The sequence below is a fragment of the Biomphalaria glabrata genome, chromosome 16, assembly GCF_947242115.1.
Source record: "Biomphalaria glabrata chromosome 16, xgBioGlab47.1, whole genome shotgun sequence".
Taxonomy (NCBI): domain Eukaryota; kingdom Metazoa; phylum Mollusca; class Gastropoda; family Planorbidae; genus Biomphalaria; species Biomphalaria glabrata.
The window spans coordinates 3,997,380-4,013,449 of NC_074726.1; the positions used below are offsets into that span (position 1 = coordinate 3,997,380).

The window sequence follows — 16,070 nt, forward strand, 5'->3', positions numbered from 1 at the left end:
CACACACACACATTTCATAGACAGAACAAGGAAGTATCAAATGACCACGTATATACACTCCACAATGCACGGAGACATGGCGAGACACAATAGAACACTGCAACATTTGGTGCAGTCGAAAACTGTCTCAGTAAGTTGTTGTTTTAGTGTTCATTAAACTATGTGAATAAAGTCTGCTAGTGCTATATTCTTGTCTTTAGTGCTTCTAAGTGATCAACTATTGTCTCCTCTGGTTTCACGTTTCACAAATTTTAAACAGACAGCATTTGAATGTTTTAAAAAAATATTTCTACGGGTAGGTTTTCATTTTATCAATGGATATATTTTTTTACATAATATTATGTATGTAATAAACGATGGATGATTGTTTGATTAATTGATTGGTAAAAGGATGGATGGATTAATTGACAAATAACTTAGAGAGAGAGCGGGAGAGAGAGACAGACAGACAGACAGATAGAAAGATATATATATAGACAGATATAGATTGAATTCCTGTAGTTGCAATACTACAGAGTTTTCGGAAATGTTAATATTTCAACAAGGATAATCTTCTTAAGGGTCACTGTACAAGTACTTTACTTTCTTACAGGCAGTGCTTTTTTTTCTGACGGTACGCACCGATGCTGCGGACCGGCACCTTTTTCAATTTGGGGAAAGAATATTACTTTTCTTTCAGTTTAACGAATATTATTAATTTATTAGCAGTTAAAAGTTAGACAGTTCATCACTGAGTACCGGGACATTTTTTTTTTAAAAGCACTCCTTTCAGGTATGTTTTCATTATACATATATTGGTATATAGGTAGAGAGAGAGAGAGAGAGAGAGAGAGAGATACAGGCAGATAGATAGATAGATAGATATAGATATAGATAGATATAGATAGATATAGATAGATATAGATAGATATAGATAGATATAGATAGATATAGATAGATATAGATAGATATAAATAGATATAGATAGATATAGATATAGATATAGATATAGATAGATTAGATAGATAGATAGATAGATAGATAAGATAGATAAGATAGATAAGATAGATAAGATAGATAAGATAGATAAGATAGATAAGATAAATAAGATAAATAAGATAGATAAGATAGGTAGGTAGGTAGGTAGGTAGGTAGGTAGGTAGGTAGGTAGGTATGTAGGTATGTAGGTAGGTAGGTAGGTAGGTATGTAGGTAGGTATGTAGGTAGGTAGGTAGGTAGATAGGTAGGTAGGTAGGTAGGTAGGTAGGTAGGTAGGTAGGTAGATAGGTAGGTAGGTAGGTAGGTAGGTAGGTAGGTAGATAGATAGATAGATAGATAGATAGATAGATAGATAGGTAGGTAGGTAGGTAGGTAGGTAGGTAGGTAGGTAGGTAGGTAGGTAGGTAGGTAGGTAGGTAGATAGATAGATAGATAGATTGATAGATAGATAGGTAGGTAGGTAGGTAGGTAGGTAGGTAGGTAGGTAGGTAGGTAGGTAGGTAGGTAGATAGATAGATAGGTAGGTAGGTAGGTAGGTAGGTAGATAGATAGATAGGTAGGTAGGTAGGTAGGTAGGTAGGTAGGTAGGTAGGTAGATAGATATGTAGGTAGGTAGGTAGGTAGGTAGGTAGGTAGGTAGGTAGATAGATAGATAGATAGATAGATAGATAGGTAGGTAGGTAGGTAGGTAGGTAGGTAGGTAGGTAGGTAGGTAGATAGATAGGTAGGTAGGTAGGTAGGTAGGTAGGTAGGTAGGTAGGTAGGTAGGTAGGTAGATAGATAGATAGATAGGTAGGTAGGTAGGTAGGTAGGTAGGTAGGTAGGTAGGTAGGTAGATAGATAGATAGGTAGGTAGGTAGGTAGGTAGGTAGGTAGGTATGTAGGTAGGTAGGTAGGTAGATAGATAGATAGGTAGGTAGGTAGGTAGGTAGGTAGGTAGGTAGATAGATAGATAGATAGATAGATAGATAGATAGATAGATAGATAGATAGATAGATAGATAAATAGATAGATAGATAGATAGATAGATTTTGTTAAAATGTTTCTTTTTCCAGATAATAGATAAATAGATAGATAGATAGATAGATAGATAGATTTTGTTAAAATGTTTCTTTTTCCAGATCCTAGTGGGCTAAAAGTATTTTTTTACAGAAATTCTTTTTAAAAAAATTCTCCTTTCTATTGGTTTTGAACCCCAAAAAATACCTATAAAAATCAGTACTTCCTACCACTTATAAAACAAATCTAGTATGTCACTGAATAGTCCTAGTGATCCTGGAAAAAGGAGGATATTAGCTTCTGCATATTTCCCGTTTAAGTCGACTTTGCTATGTATTTCTGAAAACGATCCTGTTTGATTTGGTCAGTCATTGTCAGCTGTTCACATATTTGTATAATTACTTCGTTAGTACATCTAATAATATTGAAAACAAAATATAAATAAAATTATTCTAATACATATTTGTAGACGACAATTTGAATTGAAGGTCCGTCTTCTATTTTGTTTCCTAAAATAGTTACTCGCTAGTTTGCAAATGAGAGCGAAGCCTATGTATGGGCACAGCTTTGTGGTCAAATGGTCTACATTTAAATAACACTTTCTACATTGTAAAACCAACCCTAGACCAGCGTCATGAAGGCAGATACGGTTTTGGATAGCTTTTATTACGAAGTCTGTCTGTCTGTCTGTCTGGTATAATTTTTGTACATTTCATTTCTCCAACACCCATTGCCGTTTTGTTGAACTTGAAAGTTGAATTATTTATTGAACATAACCAAACATGATTCAGTAAAAAAATATAGTGAATAAATTATTAGTAATTAATAATTTTGTTACTTAGCGAATAAAGGAAATAAATGCTAATTGAGACATGCACATATTCCACAAATCATGTTTTGTAGAAGCTTTTCTCCCATTTCCCATTCTCGGGTCACGTTGAAATTGTTTATTATTATTCATAGTTTATGACAATACATAAATCAATTAAAAAAAATAATAATTCGTCAATTTATAAGTGGTAATAAATTATTTTTGTTTTATATAGAAAAGGGAGTTTATTCCTGCACAATTTAGATATATGGCAGTGATGTTGAGGTTCTTCCCCTTAGATAAGATTTAAATATTCTGCTACTTTTGTCCTGGGTACATTCCGTTGGCTACTGATGTTCACGGGCATTGACTACAAAGTGGCCAAACTTATCATTCCCTCGTACTTAGTAATCCGGTCACTTTGATATTCATATGACCATCATAGAGCCGTGCGCACCATGGATTCCACGCATCTAGTACCTGCGCGTAATTCCCTCAAAATGTATGAGGTCTAAGTATATCATTTATATTATGCTTATTAATAGCGATGTATAAATAACATTTCTATTATTGAGCATTCACCTTGAGTTGGGCGCATAAGGTCAAAGATTTGGTACCTACCAAAGGGGTATAATTGACAGTCACATGAAACGTACCTGCGTTTCCTGCTTTATAGAGCGAATAATTCGATCCGCACTATTAGTGGAGCGTAAGAAAAAAAGCGAACTCAGGAAGAAACCAAGTGTCAGAAGTTGATAGTGTACACGTATAGCCCATATCTATCCAGTTTTATAGTTTTCTTTTTACAATACCTCTATTCAGGTAACACATTCATAGACACGGATCTCGAAATGGATATAACGATTTTCCTAGAAATTTGACAGTTGATGTATATCGTTTGGAAAAGAATCACGAGCTTGTTGGCCACGCTCGGACAACTCTCATTTGAACATTATAATTTTTCAAAGTATAAAAAAAATATTGAATATGGCAATAGGACTAGAACATCTTTATCTTGAATAGATTGTCTTCGGGTATTGAATTATGTCGATCCTATTCATCTTCTTATCCTATCTTCTATAATACAGACGTTATTTCAAAAAAGAAGATGATTACGTCCTACGCGTCATGCATTTAGTCATGCATATTAACCAATGACTTAAATTCTGCCAAGTCACTGGTTTTCCTGGCTAGCTCAGGCAACCCATTCCATGCTCTAATAGCACTAGGGAAGAAGGAGTATTTGTACAAATTTGTCCTAGCATATGGAGCGAGGAATGTGCCTTTATCTTTGTGTCTTTCGGAGTATTTTATTAAATTTTGTTTTTTTTATTTGAAGATTATTGTTCAGTATTTTATGTATAGTTGCTACTTTACTTTTGAGTCTTCTGTCCTGAAGGCTTTCTAAATTTAGTAATTTTACTAAAGGTGTTACTCTGGTTAAGTGTGAATATTCGTTTGTTATGAATCTCACTACTCTATTTTGTGTCTGTTCCAGTTTCTGTTATCTTGAGTTGAGGGGTCCCAAACAAAGGATGCATATTCTATTATTAAATTAAATAGATAGATAGATAAGATAGATAGATTAGATAGATAGATAGATAGATAGAGAGAGAGAGAGAGAGAGAGAGAGATCGTTATGTACGTAACCCTTTTTATAAGCTGTTAGGAAAATCGATCTTAACTGTCTTAGAAAATTAATAATCTTTAGTTTTCAAATTTTAGAAATAATGCAATACCATTTTGAAAAATTTAACTTTACCTATGGTAGGGCTTTAATGAATTGGTATCATGAACTTTATCATTTGTATGTTTATAAAATGGAACTCTGAATGTAGAACCTATCAGGAAAAAAAAAAGAACGGGTCTTTAAATTTTTGTGAAACATGATAATAAGCCAATATATCGTTATTTGTTTTGTATAGAAAGTTTGTCTATTTTAAAAAACAACAACATATAAACGGTATTATAATAAAAATATGGCGGCATTCTTGATTTTAGCAGAGAATAAAAAGATTCTGAAACTACTGCTAGAGATTGGAATATCCATAAAAATATTTACCAAAAAAGATAGGAAATAAAATAAGTCAAAGGTAAAGCTAACTACACTGTTGCTCACATTAAAAGTACAGAAATAAAGCCATTTTCTGATGCGTAAAAAATATAATCGTCTAATATCCCATTAATTATTTATAAAACCATGAGTTTCTAATAAACTAGTTTCATAACAATTTCCTTTCGCAGACGAGTGTTGGGACTTGAAATGGATCGCAGATTGAATAGGGTTGGGCCTCACTGCTGTATACTAAACGTAACTTAGTTAGCATTAAGGCCTCACACATTGGTTAGGACGTAACTTACACCTGCTGTCTTTCCTGCCTAAAGAAGTTTAGTTGTAATACAGTTTACAATACAGGGTCCGTCTTAGTAGAGTTCTGTGCCCGATAAGTACATGCTGCGTTGAGGCATTTGTAAGCTCTTCGGTGATACATATATACCAATACCTCATCATCATCTCTCTATCTCTTAAACTGACTCATTCTCTGTGTCTCTTTCTGTCTCTTTATGACACACTCTCTCTCCAGAGGCGGACACCCACCAAACAACAAAACAAAACAAAAAAAAAGGACTTTTTAAAAGCCAGGAGCCTGCTCTATCTGATCCTGAGGGCTGGGAATCTATTTACACTACATAAAGTAATCTCTCATACACTTAAGCTTAGGGCCATGTGTCGTAGCAACCAAAGGTTTTAATCTAGAGCCCTCGAGATAAGTAGATAGATGTTTGAGAACTTTCACGACAGATCTACATACATTTAGTTAAACATGTTCATAAAAAAACTTTTAAATTTCGTAATAGTTCATTCAGTTCGATTATGTCAATTAAATGTTTGAGTATTTATCGATAATAAGATTTTTTTAAATTAAGATTTTATTAGAAGCAATATTTGTGTATAGGTCATGTACGACATGGCAACGAGCTATTGGTCTAAACTGCCCACAGCTTGTGACGATGCAGGTCATTGTTCAGGCCTTCTGTAACAAATAGCCTCGGCTCGACACCCGACGAGAAAAGAGTTGTGTTTGCTGAGTGCCTAAAGGCAGCACGGAAAGCCTTCTCCCAGGTACCCCCCACCCAACTGGTCCACAAAATGAGATTGGACCGTAGCGCTCTGAGCATGCTATAAGCAAGAAAGTTGCGCTATTTATATTTAAAAAAATAATTTTGTTGTCATGGGATTGTCTTTTAAAACTACGTTTTAATATGAACGAATATTTTGTTTTGTTTTTTCTACTAGTGTACAGGAAAATGGATACAGAACCAGAGACTCGTTCGTTCAAGGAAAAACTGAAACTTCTTGAAACACAAACCTCAGGTGCACTTGAAACAGAAAGAACAAAAACTTTAGTCAGACAGAAAACGTTTGTAGCACTTATGACTAAAGCTGATTGCCCAGAGCCAAATAGCTCGGTTGACGTTCTACTCAGAAACAAACCCCCATCAACGCCAGTGCTTAAGCCGAAGACCTCACTAAACGCAGTGACTCAAAACACGCATGCACCAGAGACAGCGTTTCTACCTCATGCCTGTGTAGGCAAAGCATCCCAAAATAACTCCTCTTTGAAGACAGGATCAAACGCCACACTAGACACTATCAAAAACGTGAAACATGCAAGAAAGCCCATGCCTCTTCCAAAACCCTTTCAAACAGGTCATTCTTCTGAAACACAAGACGAACCTAATAAGGCAACAATCCCGAGTAATGCAGAACTTTCCAGCAAACCACGAAACTATACGAACGTTTATGTTTTTCAAATCCCAGAAGACAAACAATCACTTCCGGGTCACGACAACAAAACAAAGCCAATTTATTTGACTGCTAGCGAATCTTTAGATACATGTTTCACCAAACGCAAAAGAAATCCAAGGGATGACTATGAAGACTATGCAATAAATATACAAACTCCTATTCTCGAAAATGAGGATGTTTGCCAAAGAGATTCAGACGATGATTATGAAAACAGCGATTTTCGTTTAAACGCCCAACTATGTGTGGTTGACAGTGGGAAACAAACTTCTTCGTATGATGAGTCAAAGAACGTGTTAAGTTTAAGGCAAGAAAATTGTTTACAAGAAATTTCTCCTGAGAAGTTTTACAACACATTGCCTAAGCGAGACGACTCTGTCCAGAAGGTGGTGGTAGGTTTTTTTTTTTTTTGTTCTACATGCCTCGGACGTTCGTTAAGAATTGAGGACTATAAAAGCCTAGCCCAAACGTTATGGGGGACGGAGGGGGGATAGAGAGCAGGGGTTCAAATCCCGGACTATCAAAAGACATTCCACCGTGCATACCACACAGCCAACCAAATGTCATATTAATATTTTAAATTATTGTCATTCTATAATTTCATCTAAGTTTTATCTTTATTTATTTTTTTTACTCACTCGGTCACAAACAATAGACAAGTCTTTCAACAGGTCTCTGCTGTTGTTGTTTTTTTTAAACTAAGAATTCAACTTACAACATGGAATCCTCATATTGATGAAATTATTTAAAAAATCAAGCGCAAAATTAGGGTTAAATAAAAAAAATGTTTACAAATCAAACAAGAACATATGCGAAACGCTATTTAACTTGAGTTAGACAAATATTAGAATCCGTATCTTATGTTTTGGACCCTTCAATTCAAGAAAATACAAAATAAAGCAGAGAGATTTATAACAAACGAATATTCCATTTCATTAGAGTAACACCAATAGTAAAATCACTAGACTTAGAGACACCTCAGGGCAGAAAAATAAAAAGAAAAGTAGCTATAATACATAAAACACTAAATCATAATTTACTTAAAGAAAAACAAAACCTATGAATTGCCTTGAGATACACAAAGCTAGAGGCAAATTTCTTATTCCATACGCTAGAACAAATTCGTACAAGTGCTCCTTCTTCCCTATTGCCATAAGAGAATGGACTGGGTTGCCTGAATCAGCCAGGAAAACCAACCACAGAGTTTAAGTCATTTGATTAACATGCATGACTAGATTGACACATGAAATGCGTAGGACGTAATTATCTTCTTGTTTGAAGTAACGTCTGTAATATTTAAGATAAGATGAAAAAGATTATATATATAAGATTTAAAAATGAGTTGTAAACTATGACAAAGAAAACACATACTTTTGTACTTTTACTTTTCGTATTGTTCTATACTCTCTACAACACACGATATCTAGCTCAATTTTTTTTTCTGTATTATTAGCCTTATTTATATGTCTTTTAACTGCTGGAAAAAAAAATGTTTCTTGGGTTCGTTTCATTGTGGTTCGTTTCATTGTGGTTCGTTTCATTGTGGTTCGTTTCATTGTGGTTCGTTTCATTGTGGTTCGTTTCATTGTGGTTCGTTTTAATGTGGTTCGTTTCGTTTTCTCAGTTTTACACTTTTAGGACGCTCCTTCAGAAAATGATGACATCAGAGCCCAAACCACCTGAAGGACGGGGTGTGGGGGGGGGAGGGGGACGCCAGCGTCAGATTCTAACCCGGGACCATCGTGACAATAAGAGACATTTCTGTTCATTTTAAGACTAAAATAGTTGACTTTAATTCGCGTATTTCTTATTAAGAATGACTTAGAACGTTTAATCATGCAGCTATTTTCACGAATTAATTACGGTATGTAGATAAATCAAAGTGGCACTAAGCGATTCTTATTTCATTTTTCAATTCGTTGCTTGAAGAGAGACTTTAACGCTTTTAGTCCCAACAGAGGATAGCTGGGACCATTGTAGCATGGGGCGAGAAGTCTGGAAGGTTCTCAAAGGCCCAAACAGAAAGAACGAATGGTGACAGTTAGACAGAAAAGATCAGGCTATTTTGCCACGGTATCGCAAGGGAAAGCAGATGCTAAGCAGATGGGCAAGAAATGGGGACAGTTTGAGAGACTCACCCAGAACCGAGATGCCTGGAGGAAGCTGGTTGGTGGCCTGTGCTCCAGAAGGAACCACAGGCAGAGATGATGATGAGATGAGACCGCACGGGGCACTGTCTGATAGGAGCCTACTTCACTAGGATCCGGGAGAACAACAATCCCAGATGTCGACGCTGCACACGGGAGATGACTGCATGGTGCTCAGAAACACATTCGAAGATACTAGCCTTGGAAAAAATAGAACTAGTGCGTGCAAAGGTCTCGCCCTGTACGGAGACAGGCAAACTCTACAGAACACTATCAGATACCTGGACCTGTGCTTTAAGGGGTTAATCTCTGCAGTTAGCTTTAGTGAATGGAGGCTTACAATTGTATTTCCCTCTCTCTGACATGCGCATTCAGAGGTGCCGTTGATATAAATCACACTCTACTAAGATGCAATAAAATTGCACAGTGTGGATATAATTTTCTTGAATATAATTGTTTAAAATTTCGAACTTGAAATAATAAATTTAGATAAAATACAATTCAGATACATGATATTATAATATTAATAATAATGCTTATCTTCGAGTCCGAAAATTAGTGTGGAATGTAGTATTTCCCGTGGATGCGCAGCCCCAGCTGTGACCTACATATTTTGCCTCAAGCAGAGCAAGCATAACCATTGTCCGAAGATGGTCGATTTAGATTTTCTTTTCGCCGTCTGTGTCTGTCCTCGGCAGTAGATTTTCTTTAGGTCTCAAATGTGTATCTTGCGGCTACTATAACATCAGTATTGATTAAATAAGCTAACCAACTATATACTTTGCACTGGCGACTTCTAGAGTAGTTTATGCTATTCGGACACATATAGGCCAAAATTTCAAAGTTTGATAGCATTATTTGACAATGGTTCGACATAGAAAAGATAATGAAGTACCAAAATTTTCTTTAGTTTAAGGAGAATAAGGATGACTTTGTACACCTAACCTATATTTGTTTTTATATTTAAGGTTAAAGAGGCCATGTGTTTTCATTTAATTCAGACAATTTTGACCCAAATTATTTATTCCGGACACCATAATTTATTTCAGACAGTCTTTATATTTAAGCATTAAAAAAACTCAGATTTTAATTCTATATTGACATTAACTAAATTTTAAGATCCCCAGGCATAGCCCCTCACAGGAAACCATTAAGATGTTTCCCTATTATGCATAAATACGAACACAAAAAAAAAAAATATGAACACACTTATTCTACAAAAGTTAGGTCACTGGGATAGTGACTTCTACAGTAAAAAAAAAAAAATCCGCGTCAACTCTTCTTTAAAAACTCGACGCATTGAGCCTAATCTACGCATGTATTCGCAATGTCGAAGTGACAATTTAACATGCCTACAATTATGTAAGGCCGGACCTTTCATACTATATTAAAAGTAAAAGGTAAAGTCCCATTTATACTCAGCGATCAATTGGGCAGATCATGTAAAGGTCAGCTGTAGGGCAGATGATGTAAAGGTCAGCTGTAGGGCAGATGATGTAAAGGTCAGCTTTAGGGCTGACGATGCAAAAGCTTTCTGTAGGGCAGATGGAGGTCTAAAGGTCATCTGTTGGGCAGATGATGTAAAGGTCATCTGTAGGGCAGATGATGTAAAGACCATGTTTCTGTTGCCTATTGCTATTATTATTATTATTTAAGAATAACAGTTTGGCTATTAAAGACGATATGATGATAATAGTAATATATCTTGGGTCTTGGGTTACAATCATATAAAAAAATTGTTAAAGTTTGAGTTTTTAAGGAACTCACCAATTATCCGGTCGCCGCTCCCTGATTAACGCCGCCTTCACAGGAAGAATTATCCAGATTTTTAATCCAATATAGTGAATTAATAATCCCGTGAAAGAAATAACTAGAACAACACTGCAATGACTTCACAAACAGTAAAATAACTCCTTCAACTTTCAATCCTTTGTTCTTTACTTCCAAACGCTCTCTCCGCCCTCTCCACATGTGCGTCTGCACGAGACGCACACGAACACACTCTTGCAAAACAAAAGGAGTCATGCCGACCTATAATAATGTGTACTAAAATGCTAATTAAAGGGGGCATAAATGGTTCACTACAATTTCTATATACCTTAAAAAAGGGGAGACAATATCGTTGTGCTTATTTCCATGAGCTAATCTTGTCATCTGGGTTCATTATACACTTTAATTCGGGTAATTGGTTTTCTTATTTGATTCAGTCAGCATTTTCCATGCTCGAATGGAACTAAGAATGAAGGAGTACTTATAGGAATTCTTCCTAGCATTAGCCCGTAAGTTAGTGTAACTGTTACAATAAAATTTGAGTCCCGCTCTCTCATTCTCTCTCTCTTTCTCTCCCTCTCTCTCAGCAAACCGAGCAATATAAGCTCCCATATTGTCTTCAATCCAGAACAAGGTTTAGATATGCATAATATCAAGAAAAATAGATTTTGATATATAATCTCTCCTAATCAGGCCTTCTGCCTTCTCCGGTCTTGAACTGCCGCTTTCCTACACACTGTGTCTCTGGTCTGCCAGGCTTATGATCAGATGACCATAACACCGGCGCTATTCACGTGCAAAGTTCATGCCAGTACTGTCCCTTGCCTTTCAATATAGCACGCTAAACTATATTACTGGCCTGTGTCACATATGTCAGCTGATCACACACAGTTAACCCTTTTGCGTCTCGAATAGGGTTATAACAATATATATATATTATATAATGTTTGTCTTCGAGTCCAAAGATTAATGAGGGATGCAGTATTTCCCGTGGCTAACCAGCCCTAGGTGTGACCTACAGATTTTGCCACATCCAGGGCAAGCATAACCCTATATTCAGATAACAAGAAATTGTAAAATGATATAGCCTCTAAATCCGGATCCGGGAAAACTGTTTATTTATATTCCAGAACGATGCAGGCCTAGACAAACTGTCAGAACCAGAAGAAAGTGTAAAGACCCCAAGGTACGATCAAAGGTAAATTGTATTTCTGTGTCTTTTTCTGTAAAATGTTACCCATGTTTTGGGGTGTTCCCTCAGAGTTGAAGATAATCTACTTCGTACCTCAAACTTCCCCCACGACGACAGGGGATAGTAGCGGACATGGTATGTACCCTGGACAATCATGTCGACAAAACGGCAGTCCAGCGCGCATAATATTCTTGTGACTAACTCTTTCTCTACTCATTGACGATGGCAACATTGATTTGACCCCCATGAAACTAAATTGACTTTTGGATTTATAAAATGTAATTTGTTTAGTGTAAAAAGAGCATGCATTTCTTTATAATTTAATACCAATTATAACATTTTCTGATAAAAAAAAACAAAAAAGTTAATCAAAGTTTAATCATAACAGGAAAGTGAAATACAAACAAACATAATGAATAATACTACCGAAACGCGAAAAATAATTACGAAGAGAAAGAGTTAAACTTGACATTGATTCTACTTGTTATAAAAAAAAAAAAACAATACTGGGTTAATGTACTCGTTTTTACAGCCTATAATTGGAAAAAAATGAATTCGATCTTATTAAATGCTTAGGGCGTAATTATCTTTATTTTTGAAGTAACGTCTTTAATATATAAGATAAGGTAAATTATTAGCATATTGTACCAGTAGCTCTATATAGCGTTTCAATATTAAACTGTAACATTTACTAAACTGTTTCAAGTTAATATATTCACGTCTTTAATATATAAGATAAGGTAAATTATTAGCATATTGTACCAGTAGCTCTATATAGCGTTTCAATATTAAACTGTAACATTTACTAAACTGTTTCAAGTTAATATATTCACTAATATATTTCTGTTTGATTTCGTTTAGAGGTCATGACACAGCCCATATAGATCTTCTTTTAATTGGAAAAACTGGCAATGGGAAAAGCGCTCTGGGGAACTCTATCCTGAACAGAAACGCCTTTGTGAGTAAGAACAGCACAAGTTCAGTCACTAAGATTGTTTCAAGGGAGACTAGCGAGGTCAACGGAAGAATTGTTAGCGTGGTTGATGGACCTGGAGTCGGAGATACAGACTTAGGAGCCGAACAAGCTCAGAATTTGGTCATTGAAGCTTTATCAAGTGCAGTGGCAACGAATCCCAGAGGATTCCACGCCTTTTTGTTAGTCCTTAAACTTGGGGGAAGACTTACCTCTGAAGAAATGGATACCATTAACTTTTTGAAGAAAATATTAGGGAAGAATTTCTTTAGAAAGTTTGGTATTTTGGTGATGACCTGCGGTGACCAGTTGGAAAAAGGAACGGATTTCCAGATATGGGTATCAAAGCAAGAAGGAGTCTTGTCAGATCTTGTCAAAGAATGCAATAACAGAATTATTTTATTCGATAATAAAACTGAAGACAAAGAAGAGAAAGAAAAACAGTTGAACGATCTAATGAGAATCATTGATCATCTTGTCCTGGAGAACTGTCGGTATTCAAACGAACAGTTTGACCTGGCTCGATCAACACGAAATGCAATCATCTTAGAATCAAAGAAGCCGGTCATAGTGGAGGAGTCGATGCTTGAGGCCAATCTAATAATGCAGGGAATTGAAAGTTGCCAGGTTGACGCCATGGACACCAAATCCACCATTCGTTTAAATGTACTTTTAACACGAGCAAAGGCTTTGCACAAAAAGCTTATTGTTGATGATAAAAGCACGGGGGTTTTGAGAGAAATGATTTCACACGTGGAGTCGGTTCAGAATACAATCCAAGTTGAAATACAATTGTCTCAGAGATTGTCTGAGATTTATAGAAAGATGGAAGAAAAAGAGTTGCAGTATTCCAGAGATGTACACAACAAATTAGGGAGAAATTATAACACTTTGAACGAAGAGATGTGGAGAAGGGAAATGGATGACTGCTTGGCGAAGAACCAATCTCTGCAGGCGGAAAAAAACAGATTGTTCCAGCAGTTGAAAAGCATTGAACATTCAAACCGAGAAACGTTCTTGTCCAAAGTGCAGTCCAAAGTGTCTAGAGCATTCATGTTTAAAATGAAACAGAAACAGAAGATCAAGCAAAAAGAGCTTCATAAAAATCTGGATAAAAATTACGACTTGGTTTATATTTAAATGAACTTTATAAATGTGTTCAGATCTAGCATAGAGCTTATCATAACGGAATTGATTTTTTTTAAGAGAAAAAGTAACCTAATGGTTTGTTGCTCACTTCATTGTAATATCTCTGATTTTAGATATTATTGAATGTTAATACGTAAATAATGGTACATTTTATTGTTTATTTGGTTATAAAAAGCATTCAACTTAGACCAAACTTGTAAAAATGTTTGTAAAATGTTTTACATGTTTCGGATGTTACTTCAGAGTTGAAGGTAGTTTACTTCCTAGTCCAAACCTCCCGCAGGACGACGGGGGATGGGAGCGGGCAGGATTTGAACCCTCGACCATCGATAAATCCGAACGACAGTCCAGCGCGCAAACCGCACGACCAGGCAGCCATCCTTTTAAACTTTTAAAAACATCGTCACTTCCTTAGACAATAAAATACATATTAATGGAAACAGATTATGTCAACAAAAACAGACACTATAGATTAAGAATGAAATGTAAGTTTTGGTAGTTTGTTTGTTTTTACATGTTTCGAATGTTCGGACATTTGGGGCCCTTCTAAAGTTGGGGCCGGGGGGACTTTCAAATTATGACTCTACCCTCCTTCCAACCTTAGCTACGCCACAGTCCAGGACGCATACAAGGCAGCCATGTCATTCTTTGGTGTTAGCAAAACAGCCTTGACTCTATTTTACCATGCGCTCATCGGCAGTATTTTAAGTCTTAACACCTATGCCTTTTTTTAAATACAAACATTAACACACACACACAAAAATAATAACACATCCAAAATGGCAACAATGAAAGAAGACGTAGACTCATTTTAAATGTAAAGCTGACAATTAGTGTAAAGTTTCCATTTTAGACCTTGCTATATATATATATGGACAGTCGTTGACTTGTAGTACCAGATTGCTGGTAGACATTTAAAACGCGTTATATTTTAAAACTTGAAGTAACTTAAATAACTTCTTTGTCTACCGTTGTAGATATAACTTTTATTACACTTTAGTCAAATTTAACTTACGATGAAATAAAATAAATTTGGTAGACCCTTGCAATAATATAAAATTGTAGGCCTATTTTTAACAAAATCTAGCTCACTACAAAAAACACGTCTTTTCACTCTGGCTTTCTGGAGTCGTGTGGTGTACTCAAAACAGCTTAAGACAGTGCCGCATATCCTGCATCATTCACAGTGCATAGCCCCCAACCAATCTCTAAATTCTTTTAACCGTCACTAGAGAAACACAAAAACACACACTCCATAACAAAAGCAAAAATAAATTTTACAAACTTTTCCGATCGCTGTTTTTTAATTAACTTTTATTCTGAATTCCAAGCTTTCGTATTGAATTAAATTATTGTAAATCTTTAGTTTTTCCATTTCATCAACCATCATCCTTCAAATCTTAAGGTCTTCTGAAAATAAGCGTAAATGTACATACTTTGTTTTAAAAGCATTTTGACTGATTTTAAGATTATTTTTATATGTCTTTATTTTCTTACATAAACAATGAGTGTTCTAGACGTGCTCTTTGTTTAAGAGACATTGCAGATATTTAACAGACCACATTATCAGCGTGTACTTACGAAAGCTGTTGGCACATTGGTAGGATGGCAGGCACGCTTCCGACAAAGGCCTAGTAAACTATATAAGCAGATGATTAGACCAGACAGAAAGGATGTGTGGTTAGACAAATTTAAAATTAAGACAATTTTGAATTTAGAACTAACATAGATAATTTTTAAAAATATCAAAATTCAAGGAAATTGTGTCATCTCTACATCGCGTCGGTCAAGTCTTAATGCTCCACTACAGCACACAATTTACGTTCGTCTCTGGTTTCGACACTTTAAGTCAACCTGTAACAATGAATCGTAACATTCAGTAAGCAATGTTCTACGTTTTATTTTGATATCGTTAAACTAAACGATGTTACTCTAACACAGTGTTGCCCAAAATAAGGCCCGCGGGCCATATCCGGCCCACAACGTGCTTCCATCAGGCCCGCCGAATCGTCGGCACAAAAGATAGACCCCCCCCCCCCCTTTCTAAAACAATGTTCAAAATGTATCTTTTCTTTACCTACGTTAGGGCCTTCACTTTTTTCTAAGACTAATGGATTACTATCTAGACCAAGGCATTTAACATTTGTGCGCTCATGAAATAGGACTATACTGACAATAGAATCTACTAGGAAAAGTGAACAGATCTTTACTTTTTTAGTAGCACATGATACCATTGCTAGCCA

At 35.8% G+C, this 16,070-nt stretch overlaps 1 protein-coding gene across 3 annotated transcripts; it reads left to right on the plus strand.

The window, feature by feature from the left end:
- LOC106072365 (uncharacterized) lies at positions 1-14,626 on the plus strand. 3 transcript variants are annotated; one of them, XM_056014453.1, is made up of 4 exons: positions 1-130; positions 6,087-6,988; positions 11,644-11,711; positions 12,567-14,626. In XM_056014453.1, coding segments are annotated over exons 1-4 (2,223 nt in total). In that variant the 5' UTR covers positions 1-129; the 3' UTR covers positions 13,819-14,626. The 3 variants fall into 3 exon arrangements, with proteins under 3 accessions (XP_055870428.1, XP_055870430.1, XP_055870429.1); XM_056014455.1 differs by having other exon boundaries at positions 11,644-11,699; XM_056014454.1 differs by having other exon boundaries at positions 13-295.
- Positions 14,627-16,070: the final 1,444 nt, after the last annotated feature.